The sequence below is a fragment of the Pseudochaenichthys georgianus genome, chromosome 9, assembly GCF_902827115.2.
Source record: "Pseudochaenichthys georgianus chromosome 9, fPseGeo1.2, whole genome shotgun sequence".
In the NCBI taxonomy this organism is placed as follows: Eukaryota; Metazoa; Chordata; class Actinopteri; order Perciformes; family Channichthyidae; genus Pseudochaenichthys; species Pseudochaenichthys georgianus.
In genome coordinates this window covers 24,580,111-24,604,094 of record NC_047511.1, presented here as the reverse complement: position 1 = coordinate 24,604,094, position 23,984 = coordinate 24,580,111, and the positions used below count along the sequence as shown (strand labels likewise).

The 23,984-nt window shown below is 40.0% G+C and overlaps 3 protein-coding genes across 9 annotated transcripts in view; 2 read left to right on the top strand and 1 right to left on the bottom strand.

The window, feature by feature from the left end:
• ghra (growth hormone receptor a) overlaps window positions 1–5,207 on the top strand; it is a 33,899-nt gene extending 28,692 nt beyond the window's left edge. The window contains exon 10 of the mRNA XM_034090687.2: window positions 44–5,207. Coding sequence (XP_033946578.1) covers window positions 44–803 — 760 coding nt within the window. The 3' untranslated portion in view covers window positions 804–5,207. The remainder of the gene's footprint in view (window positions 1–43) is intronic.
• Window positions 5,208–7,154: 1,947 nt separating this feature from the next.
• selenop (selenoprotein P) lies at window positions 7,155–10,591 on the bottom strand. 4 transcript variants are annotated; one of them, XM_034091894.2, is made up of 5 exons: window positions 10,482–10,591; window positions 9,760–9,982; window positions 9,158–9,370; window positions 8,948–9,065; window positions 7,155–8,795 (listed from the first exon to the last, which is right to left on the bottom strand). In XM_034091894.2, the coding sequence occupies exons 2-5, from the start codon at window positions 9,960–9,962 to the stop codon at window positions 8,196–8,198; spliced, it is 1,134 nt and encodes a 377-aa protein (XP_033947785.1). In that variant the 5' UTR covers window positions 9,963–9,982; window positions 10,482–10,591; the 3' UTR covers window positions 7,155–8,195. The 4 variants fall into 4 exon arrangements, with proteins under 4 accessions (XP_033947785.1, XP_033947786.1, XP_033947787.1 ...); XM_034091895.2 differs by having other exon boundaries at window positions 9,760–9,985; window positions 10,482–10,582; XM_034091896.2 differs by having other exon boundaries at window positions 8,220–8,795.
• A 3,317-nt stretch (window positions 10,592–13,908) lies between these two features.
• On the top strand, window positions 13,909–21,971 carry znf131 (zinc finger protein 131). Of its 4 annotated transcripts, none has more exons than XM_034091891.2 (9): window positions 13,909–14,036; window positions 15,488–15,627; window positions 15,722–15,823; window positions 15,936–16,080; window positions 16,271–16,379; window positions 16,592–16,780; window positions 16,920–17,295; window positions 17,426–17,556; window positions 20,961–21,971. In XM_034091891.2, the coding sequence occupies exons 2-9, from the start codon at window positions 15,501–15,503 to the stop codon at window positions 21,465–21,467; spliced, it is 1,686 nt and encodes a 561-aa protein (XP_033947782.1). In that variant the 5' UTR covers window positions 13,909–14,036; window positions 15,488–15,500; the 3' UTR covers window positions 21,468–21,971. The 4 variants fall into 4 exon arrangements, with proteins under 4 accessions (XP_033947782.1, XP_033947780.1, XP_033947779.1 ...); XM_034091889.2 differs by having other exon boundaries at window positions 15,483–15,627; XM_034091888.2 differs by lacking the exon at window positions 13,909–14,036 and adding an exon at window positions 14,169–14,305.
• The last annotated feature ends 2,013 nt before the right edge of the window (window positions 21,972–23,984 follow it).

Genomic DNA, 23,984 nt, shown 5'->3' with positions numbered 1-23,984 from the left:
TGTACATCTTATCTCTGTTTCCACCTTTTCCCCTTGCCTCTAGCTTCCCTGATGATGACTCAGGCCGGGCCAGCTGTTATGACCCAGATCTACCTGAACAAGACCCCCTAGTGTTGATGGCCACCCTTCTGTCAAGCCAAACCGAGGATGTAGAAACCTCATTAAATGTTGTAGAAAGAGCCCCAGCCCCGGAGAGAGGCGAAAGGCCCCTTGTCCAAACCCAAACTGGAGGGCCCCAGACATGGGTCAACACAGACTTTTATGCGCAAGTCAGTAATGTGATGCCCTCCGGGGGTGTGGTACTGTCTCCTGGCCAGCAACTCAGAATCCAGGAGAGCACATCAGCCACAGAGGAGGAAATGCAGAAGAAGGGGAAAAGCAGTGAGGACACTGAGGACAAAAGGCAGAAGGAGCTGCAGTTTCAGATGCTGATGGTGGATCCTGAAGGCAGTGGCTACACCACAGAGAGCATCGCAAGACAGATAAGCACTCCCCCCGCCCCCCCCATGCCTGGCGAGGGTTATCAAACCATACAGCCTCAGCCGGTGGAGACCAAACCTGCAGCCATGGCAGAGGATAATCAATCGCCTTACATTCTTCCTGACTCTTCCCAATCCCAGTTATTTGCCCCTGTTGCAGACTACACAGTGGTACAGGAGGTGGACAATCAACACAGTCTCCTCCTCAAACCCCCCGCCCGCCAGTCTCCCCCTCCCTGCATGCCACAGCACCCCCTCAAGGCCCTACCTGCCATGCCCATGGGGTACATCACCCCAGACCTTCTAGGAAACCTGGCACCATGATATGTCAATGCCATTGGGCCTTTTAAGAGTAAGGTTGATCGAGCAGTCAAAAAAGCGGGTTTCTACCTAATTCTGTCTGGAAACCAAATATTTCACTGCACACATTGTGAGAGAGAGTGTACAGGTTTTTGTTTTTTAAAGGTTGCTTAAAGGGAGACATGGAAAGCTACCAAGCTGTAATCTTGACTCTTATACATCTGCTACATCATTTAATTAGATGCAGAGATAAGTTAACACGACAAACCGAATTGAAAGCTTGTTCTATTTGTAGAGATCCATGCCTAAGACACACACAGATAATAGGCTGAGACTGATTGTAATGAGTCACAAAGCATTAGCTTACTGCTCAACTACCTGGGATCACATCACATCGCTGGCTAATCGCGTTGAGAGCAATGCCTTCAGTTTATGATTTATCGGAGGAAGACGAGCACATTCTAGGCATGTATTTTCACACTACACCAACGAGAAAGAGACCTCTTGCTGGCAGAGATATAATGCTGCTAAATGCGGCTTTTTTGTATTCATAAATACTTACTTTCTTATCTCATCACGTCATCTTATTATGAGGAACATCATCCCTAAAAACAGTCAAAAACACTACTATGCAGTTACCTTGCATTCCTAACATGTATTTAAAAGTATGCTTTTCATATATTTCAAATAATACGTGGCCAAACATAGATTATATGATGTCAGGTATGTTTCTCTATTTTTCTAAAGCCACAATAGAGTTTAATATAAGAAATACTTTAAAAATATATATACAGTACATATGTGCCAACACAAGTTACAAGATGTTGTGATAAACAATGGTATCTCTATTTGTTTGTTGGGGATAATGAAAGGCAATCTGGCAATGAAGGAAACCATTAATTGATGGAGAAGTAGTGGTGACAAATAAAGGGAATACAACATTTTATTCATTCCCAGACTGAATGTCAAAGTCCCAGCGTGGAATAGTTTATTCAATTTGATCTGGACATGGATACTCGGAACAGGACACAAACAGCGCTGAACAGAATCGTTTTTAAGCAGGAGGAAGGATTTATTCAAAATTATTAAACGCTGTAAACAATGCTGTAGTAAATTGAGCACCACCAAGTGCCTTGCTCAAGGGCACTTTGAAATACAGGGGAGGGGACACACTCAGACAGTCGTTCTGAGAAACATGATATTGCATTTCATTCTGCGGCAGCCAAGTCTCACCTTTTCAACCAGCACTCACTCATTATTACCTTAACTAAAACGTTAATGAGCAAGCTTCCTCCTTGGGAGTTGTATTCTTCTCATGTTGCATTGTTATTGCAGAGACAGCAACTGGGACTAGTTGAGAGGCTGTGGAAGTATGTAATAGCCGTAATCAGCTAATATCGTATACATATTATCTTGCAAGCTGTGCCTGTTATTGGCTTGCCATTTCTGTGCTTAGCTGTGCATAAGTAGTTTGGATGTGTGCGTTCATGTGTTGCATGGCAAGTGCTGTTATGTATAGGTGAATTGGTATAAATCCACTCTGTGCACAAATTCACCAATAAAAAACGACACATGCATGAACACAGTAACGTGCATGCATACACACTATATCAATACTTTTGCCTTAATTGTTGTGTAATTTTGCCTTCCTGACATACTCATAAAAATGACGAGCTGAAAATGGTCGGTTAAAATTGTTTTCTGAGGCCACTAAAACCGTAATTTGCACATGTCCAATTATGCTCAATTTCCAAACCAAAAATGATGATCAGGGCTATATTTCTGCAAGACTAAGAGTTCCAATTTCTAGTTGGAAAAAGTGAGAATTATAGATGTAAATATTTCTCGAGGGAACATGAATCATTTGTTTGTGATTCCTAGTCATGTTGCATCGTACTTTTTGTCAGAAAACACAAATGTATGTCAAAAACAAGGGCATCTATTGCTAAATCATGCATTAAGTAACATTAGCTTGTAGTGGCCCTTTAATCTATTGAAAATGTGAACTTTTTATAATGGCCTGTGTCTGTGAGAGGGTAGTAGAGGAAACCTATTGTCAAAGTTGTATGCTCCTCATATATGTTCATCCTATAACTTCTTTCAAAAAGATTGACAATATACCTATGACAAACACAGCAGCATAGCATAATGTATACAATAAGCTTTCTAACAGAGGTTCTCTATGGCAACACAATGAATGTGCATTACAGCGAGTCTATTGTTATTGTATAACATCAGGCAGCCTCCAAATGAGCACATCACAACAGAACATACTTCAGCGTGCAAAGGAAACGCATCCTGCCTTTGAGTGATGTTATTTTCGGAATCATCCTTGAGATAAGCAGGCAAAGCAGTCTGAATAGGTATTTTGTATCAGACAATCTCATAATGAAGAGAAAGAAAAGCAAGAGCCATCCAATGACATATTTTTGTCTCAACTGTGAATATTATCGACATTTCTCTTTCGTTCCCTCTGTCAGTCTCTCAGAGCTCGGTGTTCTGCTGTTGCTGCCTTTAGTGCTGATGATACCAGCAAGTCATTGCTGTTGCAAAAATGTCTTAATATATTTACTAGCGCTGTAAATTTACAAGTATATCTTTTTTATGTCATTGATGTTACTAATCATAATATATTGCAGCTCGGTACATGTATTTTTCCTGCATTTAGCCTTACGTTGGTTGGGAAGGGATTATTCAAGAGAGCAACGATGTCTGTACTGTGTGAATGTTTGGTGATAAAGACAGAGGATGATACTGAAACCGGTCTCTTGTTTGGGAGCAACGGGAAGATAGTATTTGCTTTAGTTAATTGTTCAGTTAACGGCAGTAACGCTATATCAGTTTTGCCCCAAAGTAAATATGTTATACAGTCACTACTGATGCTCATCTAACTTTGACAGTGTTCACACAGCCATCCAAAGATCCCCTTAATGCCCTCTGTGTATATGAAGGAAGAACGGTTAAAGGGAAAAGCACTGCTTCAGTTTTACCGTGGTGATGTGTGCAAACTGGAATATTCAATGCAATTACGATATCAAGGAAAATCTGTAAAAACAAAATGTTTGATCACAGAGTGTTTTTTTTAAAGGTTACAGTGAGGAAGATGAATCTGCAGGTGCTTTATATGTTCAGGCTTACTGTACTGGTGTTTACCACATTGTGTCTGCAATATCTTTCTTTTCTTTTTTTGCCAGTTCACAATAAGCTTATTCTTAATGTAGTGTAAAGGTTTGCAACTCTCATTTCAAGCTTATAAATGTTAAAGACACTACAGCAAGCACTTTGTACACACACATATATAAATATATATATATATCATGTTTAAAATAATACTCAGATGTTTGTATTTTGGACTAAATCAAGTATATGAATAGCCTTTTATTTTAAAATAGAATTATTTTTATTTAGCACAATGATCAGACAATTTTAATATTGTTAAGCTTCAGTTTTGTCCTACAAATTTGATGTTTATGGGACATATTTTACACTACCAGATTCATGGAATGATGTACTGTAATGGAGTATTTAATGTTTCCTATAGGATTATGGATTCGTAAAGCAGATAGATGTAGTATTTTATGAAGTCGTATACAAATATAGGCAATGTGAAATGGTTAAACTGTAACTCTTACAGTTCTCTTACTATGTTATTTGAGTGATTTCATCATTAAAAAGTCAATTTGAAGGTGCTACAATGTTTTATAATGATGTGTTTTGATATCCATCTTTTTTACTTTGCACAGGCTCAAGGTTGGCTTTTGTCGATCTGTTAAGCCTGTAAGTAATCTTGAGCTGGAATTTGTGCTGGTTGTATCTTCTTTTTTTTATCACAGAGCGTCTCGCTTGACATTTTTCAGATTGTTGGGAAAATAGTTTAATTCTTGACCTAAGTAAAGCATCAGACTTTGTTCAGTGGCTCCACTCGATATTACTTTCCATGTTTTATTTATCTATCTGCGAGCCCTTAGATCCTCCCACCACCTAATCTGACCACGGTGGAGGGGCAGCATGAGTAATGTGTGCACTGTTATTCTCTGACATGTGTCACGACTTGACTTGACTGGAGATATTCAAACTATTCTACTTGTCAGAATCAGAAACAGCTGCATTGCAGATGCATTTCATAGCATATGTAGAAAACTGAACACCATGATTCGTCATTTTAATTTAGTTTCATAATCGATAGGACTTTGCCCCCCCGTCCATCCAACCCCCGACTTTGGAGCCACTGTCTTTATCTGTAAGCTGCTGTTTTACTGAAGGCCAAAATGTGTTGATCTTGATGAGCCTTTCTGGTGTTGTATGTGTGATCGATGAGCCTTCAAAAATGTACACAATAAATGTATAGACAGCCTCTAAATCAAATTGTGCATGGTTTTTTTTTGTAATAAGTTGTCCAAAGAAATAAAATAAAGCATTTCAATGTTATGTTTTATATTTCTAATTTTGCTTTCAAAATAATTTGAATGTGTTTTTGAAAACACCCCTTAAAATGTCCCCGGTATTATATTTGGCCAAATCATTCATTATCAGTGTTGGTAAAGCAAAAGTAAATGAAACAAATTAGATTCCAACATCATGTTACTGGTTGTAATTTACAACATAATGTTATCAAGGATTCAATTTAAAATGTTACACTCCAAACTCTATTTAAAAGACCTCAATGCCAACTGTGACATTAAAAGTACACGAGCAGCATACTGCACAGCAAAGGTCAGTTCAAATCAGCACTCCGTGGAGGAAGAGGATGTTAATGAAGAAAATGTACAGACCAATGTGGACGGCAAATTATATTTGTGTGTCTGTGAGAGAAGAATAAGCGTTTTATGCATGTATGTGCGGTGATGGTAGGGTGGACAATGTGTACTTGTTTGTGAGCAACACAGGGCCACTGTGTGAGTGAGTCCATAAGTGTGTGATTCTCTCTCTCTCTATCTTTCTCTCTCTGCCTGCTGCTGGAGTAAGTGGAGAGGAAATGGCTGCAGAAACAGTTGTGCATTGGAGGAAAGCATATTGGACAATTAAGACAGAGGCTGAGTATTGCCCTGCTCTGTGTGGGGCTGATTGAATCAGAGAGACAGACACTCACAGCTCTTCGTCTCAGGACATTGCAGGTAATTACCCATAAGTCACTGTTCCCCTGTATTGGATCTTCAGCCCAATTACGCCCACACAGTTAGTCTACCTCGGCTTCATTTATTACCTCTGGATGCTTGTTGACCTTTTCAGACACACAGTCAGACAGGCAATTCAGATACATTACACAGAGGACAGGGTGTTGCACCTTAAGACCTGAAGACATGTTCACAGGCTGCAAGCTGTATGTTGATACCATTATATAAGTGTTGCAAAATGAGGTTAAGATGCTTCTCTTGTTGGTGGCACATTAGTAAAAAAACACAAACAAATAATACCACAACAACAAACCAATTGGACCATTTCATTTGAAAAGAAAAAGATCTTGTGTTTTCCACTGCTACATACTTTGCATGATATCATCAAAACTAAAAATGCATCAGCAATCTACAATTAGTGTATGCATATATGTCACATACAAGATATACAGTTAAGGAACTAAAGATAAGACCACATCTGGCAAACCGGATTTTGTCTTTCATTTTCAATTTGAAATTACTTCCACTTAACTGAAATCGTTTTCTGAAATTATGAGCCCACTCTCTTCCCCTGTGGACTACTTGTGCTGCACCAGACATGTGACATAAGCGTGCATGCACAAATCAGGATCTTGAACCACCAGAAAGTCAATAGCATTTGTTTGCACATGTTTACAGAGGAAAATGGAGACATACTGTAAAGCCAATATTAAAAATCTAGAACAGTCAATTAAAATGAATGTAACTTAAGTAAATGCTTTAAACTCAAAGCAAGCCTTCTTGGTGGAGTGTTCAAAGAAGTTGGTAAACCCACAGTATATGAGCCCATTTGCTCTTTAAACTCTCAGCTGGTGTATTGTGCAGACCTTCATCGCCATCTGCTGACAAATACTATAAAAGACAGTTTAAAAGCAATTGTATGTAAATCTTAAAAATGTATTCATGAAGACAATTTAATCTACTTAAAAACAATAAGGGGGACAAAGACTTTAGATCTGTTTATTAGTCTTAAATGGCATGCTCTTATGTAGATCATGATTGTACAAGTGTTGCAGGTAATATGATCCCTCTGCTTTATTGAAGTCACATGCGTCCATGCTCCTCAGACATGTGCAGGATAGTTGTCAAATACCGCCCAGAGGCACTCCCCCCAGACTTTATGTCTTACACAGCACATTTTAAAGTCTGTCTGTTAAATGTATACCTTCACTGCTGACTATTATGTTTATCTTTGACAAGAACAGACACACACACTCTAACAGTAACTCAACAATCTTTATTCAGTGCTCAGTTTCCATGCTTGACAGCCTTAACATAATACAGTTCTCCGTGCAAGCATCAAGTTTTCAAGGTTACTGTTATCTTCCCAAAAAAACCATCATTAAGTACAGAGTGTATTCCAACAGTCATTGCTTCACTCTCATTTTCCCTCTACCCTTTTCTAAACAATAGTCTTGTTTTTTTCTTTTTTAATGTGCGCTATTTGCAACCTACAGTAGCCTACTTAGCAAGTCTAGAAAATGTGAGGAAACATATACAGGAATGCCATCTAAAAATGTTTTGCATTTTGTGGTAAAAAGCCACAGCTGATATATAGTGTAAGGCTTGCATACAAAAAGAAAAGCATTCATGGTAATTACTGCTGATGTATTCGCTCAAGAACAATGATTAATAGACTTGGTTCAAAATGTTTTTTAAGGATACATGTGGCGTAAACTATAATCTTTTTACTGATTCTTGGTGATTACCTAATTTGCAGAATGTGATGTCAATTGTCATTTTTAGAATTTTCAGATTGTATCAATTTCTTCTGGGTTGTTAAACACATTTTGATTCTGAACTTTAAAATGTTCAAAGGGTTTATCATGTCCCTGAACTACCTTCTCCTCCCTCTCCTGCCTGACTTCATACAGACACCACTAGAGCATAGTTTCTGCGCCTGGTTTCATAACGGAAGGAGAGAGCAAAATGGAGAAGGCCATTTATAAACATAAAAAACACACTATCCTGGAAAAGGACGAGAGCAACCCACCTACAGACATGCAGTGGCAGGTGAAACATGGCATATATGCTTAATGCAAAACCAAATTATTTGCATATTTATTGCCAATTGTAATTTATATTATCTTTTTTCAGTGTGATGTGGGACTCATGTTTATCTATCCCAAATGCATTCTATGAGGGATTGCTCGTTCCTCTCCCAGGGTAATACTTGTTGGTAAAGAGAGCGCTTGGCCCCGGTGTTTCTAGCTGGTTTTAAAATGAGGCTGATTTCCGAGGCAGCCTACAGCTGCTCTCATCCTCAGCTCACACCTGGGGGTCAGGCTCATTGGGTTGGCTGAGGCTGCTGTCAGTCAGCAGGAGGCGGGCGTCACTGTCAGGTCTCCCTAACATTATTGACTGCATCGCCTATCAGTCCGTGTCACTGTCAGGCGGCGGGCAACGCCTCGTCACAGTGTCACAGACTGACTGGCTGCTCACTTCCTGCTTCGCCAAACAGCCTGCGTCAGTGTCAGCATCAGCTGGCCTTAGGAGAGGCTTCATTGTCAGAGCCTGCTGTCCACTGTCAGCTGTGCTTTGACTTTCACCTAGCCTTCTCTGCTACTCAGGGCCTGACAAAGGCCACATGTGCCTGCTGTGCCATCTGCTGCTCATTCACTGCTTGCTGGCCTAAATCTAAACGATCTTGCCTTTGTGAATCCCCACCAAGTTGCTCATGCCCCTGTTGTCTAACACCTTGCTGATCAGCTCCATCATGGTTTCCATCGTGTTGACCATGGCTGTGAGCATGGCCATGGTGATGTCCATGATGGTGAGCATGCCCAGTGTCTCCCTCTACGGCTGGGGCAGTGTCAGGCTGTGTGTCTGCTTTCCCCTTGCACTTCTCTGCTGTCTCAGTGCTCTGTGGAGAGGTAGGGAGAAGAGAAAATAGATCCAAAGGGATTTCAGTAAATGTTCTTATCTTTGATTGAATGTGTTCCAACATGCTTATTGAGGACTTGTATAATGTATTGTTTGTTTTATTGTATTCTTGCACTTATGTTTGGTTGATACCTCATATCTGCAGTCGCCACATATGCGTTTGCAGTAGGTGTCTTTGATCGCACTATCAACATGTCCTTGTCCGATGATGGAGTATGGAAGAGAAATGTGGTGGGTGAGACGGCCACACCTGATGGATAAGGGATAGAAAAAGACATGGTAAGAAACAGAATTTATTTCCTTTGTGGATTGTGAATGAACTAACCACTACAGGTAACAAACCTGTCATAAATGAGAAAGTCGTCCTTCTCCCCGCCCAGTGCCTGCCAGACATCAGGCTGTTGCTCGTCCTGCTTGTAGAGTGTGATGTTCTCTGACAGTCTCTGCTCCAGCATGGTGTGCAGGCGCTGTGCTTGCTCCCCCTGTTGGTTAACCACCATGTACACAACGTCCTTCAGACCCTGACTCTCCAGCTTCTGGCGCAGGCCGTCCATTCTGCTCAGATGAGATCAATCATAGTTTAGAATGAATGTGTTAATCAAGCTCACCTGGATACTTTGCTTAACAAACAAGCATGAACATGATACACTTCTTTGACAGTTATCTTTTTCACAGTTGCATAAGAAAGACTAGTCTGGGCCAGCTGTACCTTGCTGCCAACTTGGAAAGCTTTTCAAAATGAGCCATAACATTTAATTGTGGCTGTTAAATATCTAATAACATTAAAGAAACACTTAATGAATGATCACATAGTGTGTGAATGTTATGCTTTATCACATTTAGGGCTCTAGTTGCGATAAAATGTAAACTGGGTTTTTTCTTGAAAGACAGAAGTACATAACAACAGGTTGAGGTGCAAATTGGTTAACACAGTGGGAGCATACCTGGAAGCCTGCACCAAGCAGAATAATCAGCTGGCCTGTAAAAGAGCCACCACCGTCACATGGCCCATCGCCCCCTGCATTGGCTCCTGCTCCCCTATCTTCCAGGCTGGAGGCAGCTGACAGTGAGGCCCTCCCCCATCGCTCTCTGCTCCGCCCCCATGGAGCAGGCAGAGAGTGATGAGCAGGCTGAGGCACACCCTCATCCCTGTGGTGCCTCCCAAATCTGCTGAGCACAGAGAAAGGGGATAGTTGTGAGGAGATGGAGGGAGGAGTTAGGGAAATGGTGATATAAGGGAAAAGGGGGGGTGGGACATCAGAGATTGGTCAATCTTTGTTTGTTATAGGATTGTACAAAAGTTCACTAAAGGTTATCTATTTTACATTCTCCAAATCCTCGAACGATAATTCTAAAATGACTGTATATAACTAAATAACTATAGCAGAGTTTGTATGGCAAAATAGAACGAACCGGCACACACGCAGGAATAATGCTTGAGTGTTGAAAGCATAAAGCTTAACATTTCTGAAATGTATTATCTGCAATGTATTACAACATGCATAACATGAAATATAACATACAGTAGGATATGGTTCAAACTGCATTCAAAATAAGAACATTTATAAACGATATTTTTGCAATAATAATAGGTCCTGTCTCATATATCCATTTAATCATCACAGCTGTAAATGAAATGTAATGAAATGTGACTTTGGTCACTTACCCTTAGTTTAAAAAGTTCCCTTCTCTCTGCTCGGTTCTGCGTTGCTGCAACTCCCTGAACAAAACAAGTCTCTTCCTCCACTTCTCCCCCCTTTTATACCCTGCCTGTTGTTTTCCTATCTGGGGGTAGGACAAAGTTCATTCCCAGCTGCCTGCTGATGCAAACACTTTTCTTGAGTTAAAAAAGTCACAGTGCATAAAAATCCTTTTTGACAGTGTACAAAGAGTTATTCAGTGTAGAATATTTTTACAACAACTGGCAGTTTGACAAATTCCTTCAAGAGGATAGTATTTCGAGAAGAGTTGCCTCTCATACTGCTGGTTAAGATATGGCAGCCGTGTAGATAGTGCATGTATTTGCATTGTGAATGAACTGGTTTTACATTGTGTTATTTATATTAAAGAGTTTAGGAGTCTTCATGAACATAGAAGAACATTGTGCAATTCTGTTTTTCACTAACAGCACAGAGAGGGGGAAGTGAAAAAGGACAGGGGGTGGGACTCTAGTCAGTTGTGGGAAGGGTCCACAAGAAACACAGCCAGACAATATACACATGTGCGTGATTAAAGCATTCTGGAGTAAAGTATCCTTCAGTTTGGTACACGGACAGTAGAAGCAGGACAATATTAGTATGTATTGAGTGTACTGAAAATGGGAGCTCATGTATACAAATAATATAGTTTAGGGTAAAATAAAAAGTATTATATATAGATACAAATAATTAAGCTGAGCAAGCAAGTAGGGAAAATATGTGTATGAACATCATACATCAGGGATTTGGGAGGGCCAAAGAATGACAAAAGACAGCAGCTTCCTTAAAAAAAAGTATTCAAATGTTCCCTAATGCATAGCTTCAGTTGCTCTACCAAAATATTCTGGAGACACATTCCTGTTAAAATGTATTAACAAGTTATTGGTTAGGAAGAAATTATTGCATAATACCACTGCATTAAATGGACAGTTCATCTACAGTTACAGTATATAAAATAGCTGTAAACAGCCAGTCCAATCTTGCAGGTTAGTTGTCTCTCTGCAGATAAAGGTCATGCTGTTATAAGATTGCTAAGGTCAGTTTTAAACTAGGCCAACAAATGTAATGTTAAACAATAAATAAAATGTTTTTAAACATGTTTTAATATAAGCTATTGTGGTGAACAGTACAGGGAATGGACAAAATTAAAAGTGCAAGCTGCACAATAGGACAGAAGTAAATAAAATAACCCTGCAATATGTGCTACATTTGCAGCTTGTTGTTAGGGTGTATACAATTGTTGGTTTTTCTTCATGATGTTTTTTTGGGATGTATGCATGCAGTGTTGTTGGGGTTCAGGGTCATAGTTCCATCACCCTCTACAAGGTTCTCTAATTCTTCCATTTAAATATAAGAGATAGCGATATACACGAATAGAATAGTTAATTTTCTGCTGCTTGTGCTGATTTCAGAAGTTCTGCCAGAATCATGTGAGTCAAACCCTGTATCAAACAATGTTAGTAGTATTCCTTTAACATTTGAGGCTGCAATTTGCAGCCGGAATACACAAAAAGCATTACATACAACATGGGGGACAAAAATCTGCGAGGTAGAAGTTACATTTGAAGATCGACAAGGTCACAAAACAGATATGAACGAAGGTCAAATTTGGTGCAGCAGAACACAGAAAATTATGGTATCAGTGTCTTATGCCAGGAGTGAGGTCTAGCATCCATCAGCCAACCTCATTTACAGTGTCTGGCACTGTGACACTTTTTCTTGAACAGGTCACACTGACCTGCATATCAGAATGTATATCAGTAAGTTTCAAGAGATCTGAATGGATAGTAATGAGGCACACAAACTTAAGATAACACATGTGTTATCTCGTGTGACGCCCCCGTGGGGACATCATCGAGTCTCTCTGCCATTGCAATCTGGTGAGGCTCTCTAACCTCTGCCTCTCACCTGCAGGTCCTCAGCTAACCAAATTCAGCTCATAGGCTGGTGTGCTGAGGTATTTAAATGATGGCTGTCTCCACAGCCAGACTTTGGTTTGGTTGGTTTATCTCTTGCTTTGTTTGCACTTTACAACACTCACTCACACTGACACCTTCTTCAAACATGCGCTGCACACACCACTGACTCTATTGTTTATCACACTTCATTGGTATATTATTAATTTGGTTATTTAATTTGGTTAATAAAGTATTGTTTAAAAGCAAATTGTGTTGTCTCCCTTTTTGTTGTGACTGCCTGAGCCAGGTCATGACAAATGGGGTGTCAAACTCAAGATCCAAATCCGGCCCGTGACTTCATTTGCTGTGGCCCACAAGAGCTTGCAAAGAATATTATATGTTTATTATACGGTTACATGCCGATTTACAGAAGCACGTTGCCCATAAACTACATGTCCCACAATGCATCTCAAATTTGCCTTTTTTTCTCAGAATTTTACTATTTTTCTTCAAAATATTCATTTTTTTCTTAGAATTTGCCTTTTTCTCAGAATGTTTTTTCAAAATGTCTCTTATTTTTATTTTATTTTGAAAAATAAACTTGCAATTATTTGCCCTAGACCTCTGCTTTCAGACGTAGTTAATTATGAAGTTATTACCCTATCCGATAATAATCCAATTCAGAGGCAATAATGTAATTTAATACATTATTTTATATATATTAAATATTTATATATGTATTTTTATATAGTCTTTTATATAAAACTGGCCCTTTGAGTACAACCATGATGCTAATGTGGCCCGAGATGAAATTGAGTTTGACACCCCTGATTTAAGCTACGTAAGTATTAGATTGTTTGGTTATTTTTTAGTGTTTCAATAAGCGGGTCCAACTGGTTGTTGGATGTGACTGTGCTTTGTAGAATATATATATGCAATATTGATAAGTAAATGGTTTGCACAAGCTTCAGTGGTAATGCATCAGAACTTAGCTTTAGTCTGAGTGCTGACCCTGTCCATAGCATTTTGATGGCAAATGAGAACAGGAAATAGGAACATGCCTCTTCTTTAGTTATATTTTAAGCAAGACCTTTTTTCTTTTCTTTTTTTCTTATAACATGGTTTGGTCTCAAGTAACCATCTCAATGCAGATTTGACCCTGCTTATACAGTAACACTGATACATAAACTGTGTCATACATTGCAATATACATGAACCTAGTAGCCTACAACATAAGCATAGGCCTACTTCATAATAGTAACTTTATGTATCAACAGGCTCTAACATTTAACGTCATTGTGGGGTTATTTTGAAGCATTGTCATTCTTCTTACTATTGAATCAGTAGATGATACATGTGCCAATACACCTGAATACACTTGCATTATTTGGTAGTTAGTTTGCTAAAAGTTGATAAAGAAGCTAGAAAAGCTCGAGTCGTCACTCACCGCCGTCACTAGGCAACGTTTTCCGCGTCCTTGAATTCGCAATGGCTTCTGGGAATCCGAGGCTCTACGATTGAAGAACGACCGCCCTTTTTGGAGCAACGAGAGAAGAACAGTGCTATATGAGTCGAGGGAAATATTATCGCAAAACAACTTTCTGAAGCAGCGTAACCATACTGCAGGTATGCATATCGCTGGTTTGTAGTGTGCATTTTGTTCCACGGAGGTTATAATTAAGAAATCTGTCCGGGAAAAGTGTATTTTAATGCGCGGTTTGATGACGTAATGTTGATTGTCAAACGCGAAATGGCGAGCGTGCTAAGAGGCCCGTTACCTGCGACACTCTGGGCTTGTACCATGTTTATATCCTTCATGTTCCGGTATCTAAACGAGGACACGGGGCTATCCAGGCCTGGAGTGCTGGGCTTTGGTTGTCTATGCCTCGAGTTTGGTAAATTCTTTGTTTTGTTCTTCTGTGGGATAGGAGTGTATGTTAGCAAGTTAAGCTAATGTCGAGCTGAACTAGCAAAGTTGTTAGCCAAATGAACACCCATGTGTGGGGTTATTGGTTTAAATATGTGCCCGTCTTCTTGTGTGACAGGAAAGGGTTAGCTCTTAAAATTAGGCAGGGGTTACTTGTTTTATTTCACAAGGTGATTATCAGTTATCGGCTGGCGTAACGTTATACCAGCTTGTGATGTGGTTCTAATGGGCCCATACTTTGACTTCCTCTGTGCAATGTTATTGCCATGTAGAGCCTTTATTAAGCTTTTAACTTCAGATGATTTCCCCTCTGTCTGCTGCGCTCAAAAACAGACAATTCAGCGATGCTTTAACCAAAATGTTAAATGCGTTCATTTTACTAGTTATGTTATCTTTTTCTTTTTTTTCGAAATGTTGACAAACTTGCAGAGCTTTTAACACATGTGCGTCACTGACTGCTCACAAGCTTCTTCTCAAATCCCTGTGTTTTTGTGTTGTCTCCTTCAGTGTTTAATAGTATTCACACTTACAAAACTCGTGACTTTGTTATTATTCTAAAATGACCTGTAAAGAGACGTGTCAGGTCGATTCCTTGTTGCCTGCAATGTAAGGTAGAAACAAACTGAGTAAGATACGAGATGTGGGGTTGTGCAAGTGCAATGTGGGAATATGAATGAAGGGGTAGCACTTTTCTAACTGTGTTTAATGTTTATATTTGAACAATGTGGGGTTCAATTGACTGCAGTGCAGTGGTTAATCAGAGGTGACACACTCAGATCTCATGTCATGTCAGTGAGGTCATGACACACTATTTTATTTACTATTTATTGGAGGTTTGATCATGATGTAAAACCCATGAATGAAAACTAAGTTATGGAGCCAGAAAATACAGCCCTAAATATTAAATACAATTTATTTTTATTTTAGGGTTTGTTTATCATCATTTAATTACGCCAAATGTGATCTTATGTGTTTTAAAATGCTTGAATCTCTTATCTTTTGTCCATAGAAGAATTGAAAACAATTATGAAAAATCGATCTAGGAAGCCAGGTCAATCAAAGTACATTGTAAGGTGTGTGAGATGTTCGGTTTAGCTAATAGCTGTGTTAATAATTGTATGTCCATCTTCCTCCATTCTGCATAGAAAAGGATAAGGTCAATAATGGCGGCGGAGGTGGAGGTGGAGCTGGAGGGCGATGAGTACCCAGCACATTACAAAGTCATGATGGACAAACTTAATGAACAACGGCAGCTAGACCAGTTCACGGACATTACCTTGATTGTGGATGGTAAGTAGGCATATATACAGTATATAGTGTATATAATAGTTCATCTTTATGATTAAATCCTGAGCAATGTATTATATATGCATGTCTCTTGCAGGACATCAGTTCAGAGCCCACAAAGCAGTGTTGGCAGCATGCAGTCAGTTTTTCCATAAGTTCTTTCAGGATTTTACCCAAGAGCCACTGGTGGAGATAGAAGGTATTATGTGTTTTAATCAAATACAAGTAGTCCAATATATGTTACTGTGTTTGTTAGTATGTTATAAATAACGGCTTTAACTCACAAGTGCTGCTGTGTCTTGCTCTGACAGGAGTGAGTAACACAGCCTTTCGCCAACTGATGGAGTTCACTTACACAGCAACATTAGTTGTAGTTGGAGAGGAGGATGCCTTTGACGTCTGGAAGGCTGCAGAATACCTCCAGATGCAGGAGGCCATCAAAGCGCTCAACAATAAGTGAGTCCCACATGCAAACATTTTACTTATCACTACAGATAAGGCTTGCATTATTGTCACTATTAGAATTCAAAATATTGAATTCACAAATTCAGTGGTGAAAGATTTGAGGAGCTAGAAAATAATTGTTCTCTGGCCTTCTTTGTATAAACATTGTTACCTCTCACCAAGAGCTTCTCTGCTTCTGTAGGATACATGAAAATCCATCGCTGACGGCAAAGAGCAAAGGCAAAAAGAGGAAAATAGCTGAGACATCCAATGTGATTACAGAAACCCTCCCTTCAGTGGAAGGGGAACAGGTCAGTAACTTTGTGCTGGTCACACTCATGGAGATGTCATTCCTTGCAAAGCAGTGGACAATAGGATCGGATCAGCTGAAATATCAGTGCAATTTTCCACCACTAAGATTTGCTCTTGTTGGTACATCTATTTATTGTATGAAGTAAACACAAGTGGCCCTTACTGTGTCCATGCATTGGACTGTAATGACTGAATGCTGTCTGTTCTCCAGGTGGAGATTGAGGTAATAGGGGAAGGGGCCATCGAAGTGGAGGAGACTGGACTGGAGGAGGTGGTGGATGCAGCAAGGAATGCTCAGGCGTCAGATGACTCTGCTTTGGCCCTTCTGGCTGACATAACCAGCAAGTATCAACAAGGGGAACCTGCGCTACATATCATTAGGAAGGGAGGAATAGAGGAGGTTTGTTGATTTTTAATTGTACAGACCTTAATATAAGCTGAGTTTCATGTTCTTATGGTACATTAACTGATAAACTATGTAAAGATGGTATTAGATTTGAAAGGATGAACCCTACCTTCTCTATGTTTGTGCTTGGCAGGAGGTTGTGTATCAGGAGGAAACAGTGACTGCCTCAAAAGTGTTGGAGAATGTCGAGGTCGTAGAAGTCCAGATTTCCCAAGTGGACAACATGTTTCGCTGCAACAAGTGTGATCGAAGCTTCAAGTTATACTACCACCTGAAACAGCACTTGAAAACACACCTGGGCTCGCTGGAAAAAACCCACGTGTGCGACCACTGCGGGAAAGCCTACACACGAGAAGGTGCCTTGAAGCAGCACATCAACACGTTTCATTTTGATGCAGAAGAGCTGTCTCAAAACCAGAAACCCCAGAAGAAAGTACATGTTTGTGAATACTGTAAAAAGCACTTTGACCACTTCGGCCACTTTAAGGAGCACTTGCGGAAGCACACTGGTAAGAATGGAAATAAAGCTGGTTATGTTCAGTTCGAATTTAAATAAGTACAATCTATAATAATGCCTTGTTAATGTTTTATACATCAAGCATTGACATACATGTTTGGCTTTATATGTCCTATCTGTAGGTGAAAAACCTTACGAGTGTCCAGCTTGCCATGAGCGATTTGCAAGGAACAGCACACTGAAGTGCCATATGGCAGCCTGTCAGGATGGGGCCGGAGCCAAGAAGGGACGCAAGAAACTCTACGAATGCCAGGTACAGTTTGTTCAGTATCGAGGCCATCAAGTGCTGACCTGCCAGTGCGGCGTCTATAGTAGGAAACAAAAATGTCCCGCTTCTTTAACATTGTATGTATGTATGTATGTATGTATGTATGTATGTATGTATTTATTTATTTACTTCACAAATACATAACACTCAGACATTCTGTGCTATGATAAAGTCATAATTGGTGTAATGAAGTTGGCACAGTTTTGTCATGGACTGAATTAAGGGGGAATTGATAAACGTAAATGTCATGCCTTTTTTTTTTTTTTACCAAAAAACAACAATAGCGATATTAGCTATATTGCGATGATATTGTAGGCTTTACATCAGGTTGATTATGGCTGAAAGCGATTGCAGTCGTCTTTTATCCAGAAGGTTGTGAGTTCGATCCCAGCCCAGTACGATCAACACGTTGATTTATCTTTTACCAAGATACTTAACCCCTAGTTGCTCCTGAGGTATGAATCAGGGCTTCCGTTAGCCGGTAATTACCGGTTTTTAGCTGGTAAAATGTATTAAAAACCGGTAAATTCAAAACCTGCCGGTCAAAATGTCTGGTAATAATTAGGGAGGCTCCGATCGATCGGCCGCCGGTCATTATCGGCTGATATTCACTCTTAATAGTTTGATCGGTGCTCTCTATAAAGGCCGACCAGGAGAGCTGGGTCTGATTGATATGGACATACACGCGAGTGAAGTGTAACCGGACGAGAGAGAGAGATCAGATCAGCTGCTGAGTCTGACCGAGACACGCAGCTCTGCATAATCACCTGAAGCCCCGCCCTCTGTTTAGCGAGCTGCATGAGAAACTGACGGGCTGTCAGGAGAGAGAGAGGGGAAAAGAGAGGATCCGTTTCTCCCGTGTTATTATTCAAATGTAATGTAAACTTTTGAATAATGTACGTTATCTACTACAAGTAGTTTGTTTGAATGTAATAATTATGTTGTTTGTTGTTTGTGGAATAATTTATTGAAAAATGAATCTGAATTTTTCGATCTGTTACGATTATAAACTGAAGCAATATAAAAATGAGCCCCGTGAACTGAGTTTTAAACTGAAGCATATCTGCTCATAGTCCGGTAATTACCTGCTAACGGAAACTCTGCTACACAACTCTTATTATTATTGAAATATGACCGGTAAGTTTCAAATTTGTCCGGTAAAATCAATTCTGCCCGGACATTTGACCGGCGAGAAAAAATCCTAGCGGAAACACTGGTATGAATGTGTGAGAATGTTAGCTTCCCTGAGCAAAAATGGCACATTGCTCTTTATAATCGTGACATGTATGTAAAGAGCTTTGAGGAGTCGTACACTGGGCACCGGAGGAAGTACTTTCCATTTTCGATCTACTATTGTTGTTTCAACAAAATATTTTCACAATGAGATTTTTGTTAAATATATCATCAGTAATGTGAATGTAATGACTAAATGGGCAAGGCAAATTATATATAAACAGCTAGAGCTCTGGTATGTTCAAAACTTGACATCACATTACTGTTATGAAACAGAAACGACAATGATAAGACATATCCAAATGTAAGATAATATCTAGTCTCCTATCACAATACAAATATCATATTTTAGTGGGAATGCTGTTAACAGCATTCCCACAAACTGTTATTTTACGTACGAAAAGTTTATTATTATTATTCCGCTGACTTATTTTGGCCCTCTTCTCCTCCCGCATTGAACATCGCAGAAACTCCGTTCAAACATCATAACGTTCAGCTCGGCTATTACTTTTCTCATTCATAACTTTTATAATTCCAGAGATACATCCCATAATACATTCCATTTTTAACCACTGAAGTCAATGGAAAAATTCTTCAACTTCGACAAATCTTCATGTGACTTCAACTGCTAACTGTTCATTCATACTTTCACTCAGAAACCTCATTCTAACTTTAAAATGTTACACATCTTTCTGACATTATTCGTGTAAAACAACTTTTAAATCTGATTCTTACTTTTAGAGATATTAAACATTGTTCAGACCTTGTTTTAGAGGTTTTCTTCAGATTTTAACATTAACAGTGCGTGATGTCACAGCTAGAGGGTAGAAAATCTTGAAATTTGCCTTCATATATTTTTTTTGAACTGCCATAATTCCCAAACCCTACATTCCTGAAACACAATTTATCATGACAAATGTAGGAAAACATCTCGTAGCTCTGAAAAATGACAAATAATTAAGCAAAATAATTAAACAAAATGCCTCTTGAGGGCATGAAATGACAAAAACGTTCAACATTCCTCCATTGAAGCCCATTGTAATTTCAGGCAGATATTTCCTCATGGTAGTAGCCGCATAGGCACACCTTTAGTTAAACTGCCAAAAAGGCCACATTATTAACCCGAAAGTACACAAAAATTACACTTCTCAACTTCCTTGACATGCTTCACGTTTTGAAATTTCACAGATATCTGTTACGGTTCTTCCACAAAACGTTCACATGTAAGAGGTTTATCTCATTCAGAACAATGGAAACCTTTGATCTCTGGACGCCTCGTTAGCTCAAATATAAACACCTGTGTCATGGAACACGATGATGTCATCACTCCAACTGAAATGCTCAGAGCAGCAGACTTCAGATAGCAGTGTGCTAACAGTCCAGCCGTGAAGACATCTTCGGGACAGTTTTGAGATTTCTTCAAATGCCGTTGCCATGGCAACACAATGCTCGCCTTATTTATGTTGTATGTCATCCTTATTGTTGTTCTGTTGTTTTTATGTTACATGTGTAACTAATGTCCTGCAGGTCACCCTTGAAAAAGAGATCTTTTGATCTCAAGGGGCTTTCACCTGGTTAAATAAAGGCTACAAACAAACAAACAAACACGGTTTTCTCATAACTTCAGTGAAAATACTCCAAACAGCCCAGAACTTCACAGGTTTGGTAACGATGCAGCCATCAACGCATCTAAGCGTAGTATGGGGTGTCATCAAATGCCGTTGCCATGGCGACAGATCATTCGCCATCAAGTTAGTTCAGAAGTTTGCAGTTCAAATATTCTGCTGCTTTTCCAAGCCTTTTTACTTTCTTTTCTTCTCTCATCACACATTCAAGCCCCCAGTGTTCATGTATCATTTCAATCTCAATTATTCACTTTCTTCTTACACATTACATTTCAGCATAGCAGTTTAGCGTCAGCATAAAGCATTCCCACTAGCAATTTCTTCAGGAATTGCATTCTCTAGTTAATTATATTGCCCAGCCCTATATCTGATTATTAATGTTATTAATAAACTTGATCCTTCTGGCCGTTGTGCTCCGGCCTCATTTGCCTCAGAGCTTAAAACAGTTATAATAATAATTATACAATTATTAGTTAAAAAAAATTGTTTGACAAATCAAGACATCTAATGACTTTTTTTCTCCATTTTCAGGTCTGCAGCAGTGTATTCAACAGATGGGACGAGTTCAAGGACCATCTTGTGAGCCACACAGGCGACAAGCCAAACCACTGCACCATGTGTGACCTGTGGTTTACCCACCCCAAAGAACTAAAGACCCACCTCAAACACGTGCACTCCATTGAGGACGACAAATCAATAGAAGAAGTAGTCATCACCGACTCTGTTGCCGCACTCGCCATCGCAACCCAGAGCATAGAAGGGACGGAAACTGTCCTGCTGGATGACGGGATCCAGGTGGAACACGTCACAGTGGAGCCCGTGGACGTGATGGAGATGGAGGAGACTACGACAATATTGGTGGAGGACGGAGGGGTGACGGAGATGTGTGAGGAGGACATGGAAAGATTAAAGCAGGCCGGGGTGCAAATCCAGGTGGTGCATGTGACCACAACTGAAGTGGATGGGCAGCAGGTGGTGAACTCTCAGGTGGAGGGTGAAATGGTGAGTGTTGAAGCAGAACAAGCAGGGGAGGCATGAGAATGTGGACAGGACAGTGTTTTAAAAGACCTGCAGGACACACTTTGAGTGCTGAACAACTTTCCTTTAGCTGACTTGTTTTCCATAAAGGACGCCACATGTGGGATACAGCATGTCACCCCCACAACAGCTCTCACTCTTTTAACACGGACTTATGAAACAAGTGATTGGGATGTATCCTTTCCTTGCTAATGATCCTTTATCTATTTTAAAGCGGCTTGCCATAATTTCACATATCTTGACTCTTCAGTTCAGTGCTTCTGAAATTAATTCAGATGACTTTTTTTTTTTTTTACTCAAATGTATAATGTTCTTCTAGTTTGGATCACTTGCCAAGACAATTTGAAATGGAATGAAACGTTTTTGTTGCATGTTTGGTACTGATATTCCTCAGTGTTAACGCTACAAGTTTGTTTAAGCTTATTTTTCTACTGACTTGATGTTTTTGTAGTAAAATTCATATGGAATAAAATTGGTTTCCAGAATGGACTACACATCTATACATGTCATCTATTGACTGAGATTCATCTTTAACCAACTCGGTGAGGAAAAAGATACATTAAGAAATGCTGTTGAGTTTATTTGTATTCATAAACTCTTAATATTATTATACCGTCAAATTGTATTTTTCCCAATTCTTAACCCTGCTCTGTATCTGCTGGATGTATTGATGGAAAACTGCTTTGTTTAGCCCAGTGGCGTAACCGGGGCCCAGAGCCGGCCAGGGGCTTTTTGGCCCCAATGGCATTGACCAGTTCACGCAGTCTTCAAAGTAACCAAGCAACCTAAATTAATTTGTAATTTGTCTGTCCAATGACCTTGCTCCCTTTCATGACATGTGATACCTTGCGTGACGAGCGAACCGTTTAATCAACCTGTACTGTACTGTATAGCAGCAGCAAGTTCGGCAGCATTATAAAAATTGAATAGCTTGCATTTATAATGTACAGCAAACCAAAGCACAAGAGCGGCGCTCAAAATAGAAAGGACAAGAGAGAACAATGAGATGTAACAGCTAAACTGACAAAATTAGACCCTTTTTTTGGTCATACATTGTCCTTGAAATCGAGCGCAAACGTAAGCAATGTTGACGTGCAATGGGAGCCGGAGGCTAATGATAGCTCACCTGCCTCACCACCATCATTGCCATCTAGCTCCACAAGTGAAGCCTTGGCTGTGCAACCTTCTTCTCCAGCCAGCCAGGAGGAGAGGCTGAATTTAGCTGTGCCCGGCAGTGCTCCAACAGTTCCCCCAAGGGCCCCAACCGATAGGGGGCGCTATTGAGACCCCCGACGCCAAGATCAAAAGCTATATTATAGCAACCGGTCCATGTAGGCCTACCGGCCCATTCCCCAGAGACAAACATCAAGGAAACAGGTGTAATCCTCTTCTTAGTTTGCTGTGCCGTTGTCAGGCTGAGGTGGTTTGAGGCCAGGGCAGGCTGTTGTTGATAGCCTATACATGTGGCACTTCTGAGTGCCCCCCCCCAAAAAAAACAATATTTGCACTGGGGCCAATCACAACCTTGTTACGCCACTGGTTTAGCCCTTATATAGACACTGGTACTTGCGTACCATGCTGCGAATGGATCTGGCCCTTCCTACATCCAGGACATGGTTAAACCGTACACCCCAGCGCGTGCACTTCGCTCTGCATCAGCCAAACAACTCGCTGCACCCTCGCTGCGAGGGGGACCCAAGTTCCCATCAGCAAAAACACGTGGGTTTGCTATCCTGGCTCCAAGATGGTGGAATGAGCTCCCCATTGACATCAGGACAGCAGAAAGCTTACACACCTTCCGGCGCAGACTGAAAACTCATCTCTTTCGACTCCACTTCGAGCGATAGAATGACTAACAAAGAACTGCTAACAGAGCACTTATATACTAGCAAAGGACTGGCTTATCTAAAGCCAGTTGAGTAGCACTTGAAATGATTGGCTCTATGAAACCTGATGTACTTATATGATTCTGTTTTCCTCAAGGTTGTGTCTTCCTGGTCGAATGTACTTATTGTAAGTCGCTTTGGATAAAAGTGTCAGCTAAATGTAATGTAATGTAATATCCTAATTTCACAAGGTGACTGATTGTATGCCGGTGTTGCATCTATAGCTTGTTTCCACTTCCCCCAAGTGGAGAGAAGTATTAATGTAGTTTTGAGTAAGTTGGTGTAATGCACACCAGTACCAAACTCATAAACCTTACTGTAGCACCATACATATTGATAAGAAGTTTGTTTGAGAAAGGTTTATTTTTGTTATCTTCTGAACAGTTTGTCTGCCAGTCTTGTCAATAGGCTTCATCAACTTGAACGATTAATGAAGAATCCCAGAAATTAGAATATTGAATTTTACAAATATTAAAATGAACAGGCTGTATTATATGGAATTGTACGAACTCTATCAAACTACAATTATCTTTAAGATAACAGGCCTGACAGCTGGTTAGATGGTTTAACCTGAGTGACATCAACTGACGTAGATGTAGATAAAGACATGGGAGAGAAACTAGATTGGATG

What these genes read in the sequence shown, in the direction of transcription:
- znf131 (XM_034091888.2), top strand. An exon ending in ATCAAAGCGCTCAACAATAA is followed by an intron (nt 16,081 to 16,270) that starts GTGAGTCCCACA and finishes CTGCTTCTGTAG; the next exon opens with GATACATGAAAATCCATCGC. An exon ending in CTTCAGTGGAAGGGGAACAG is followed by an intron (nt 16,380 to 16,591) that starts GTCAGTAACTTT and finishes TCTGTTCTCCAG; the next exon opens with GTGGAGATTGAGGTAATAGG.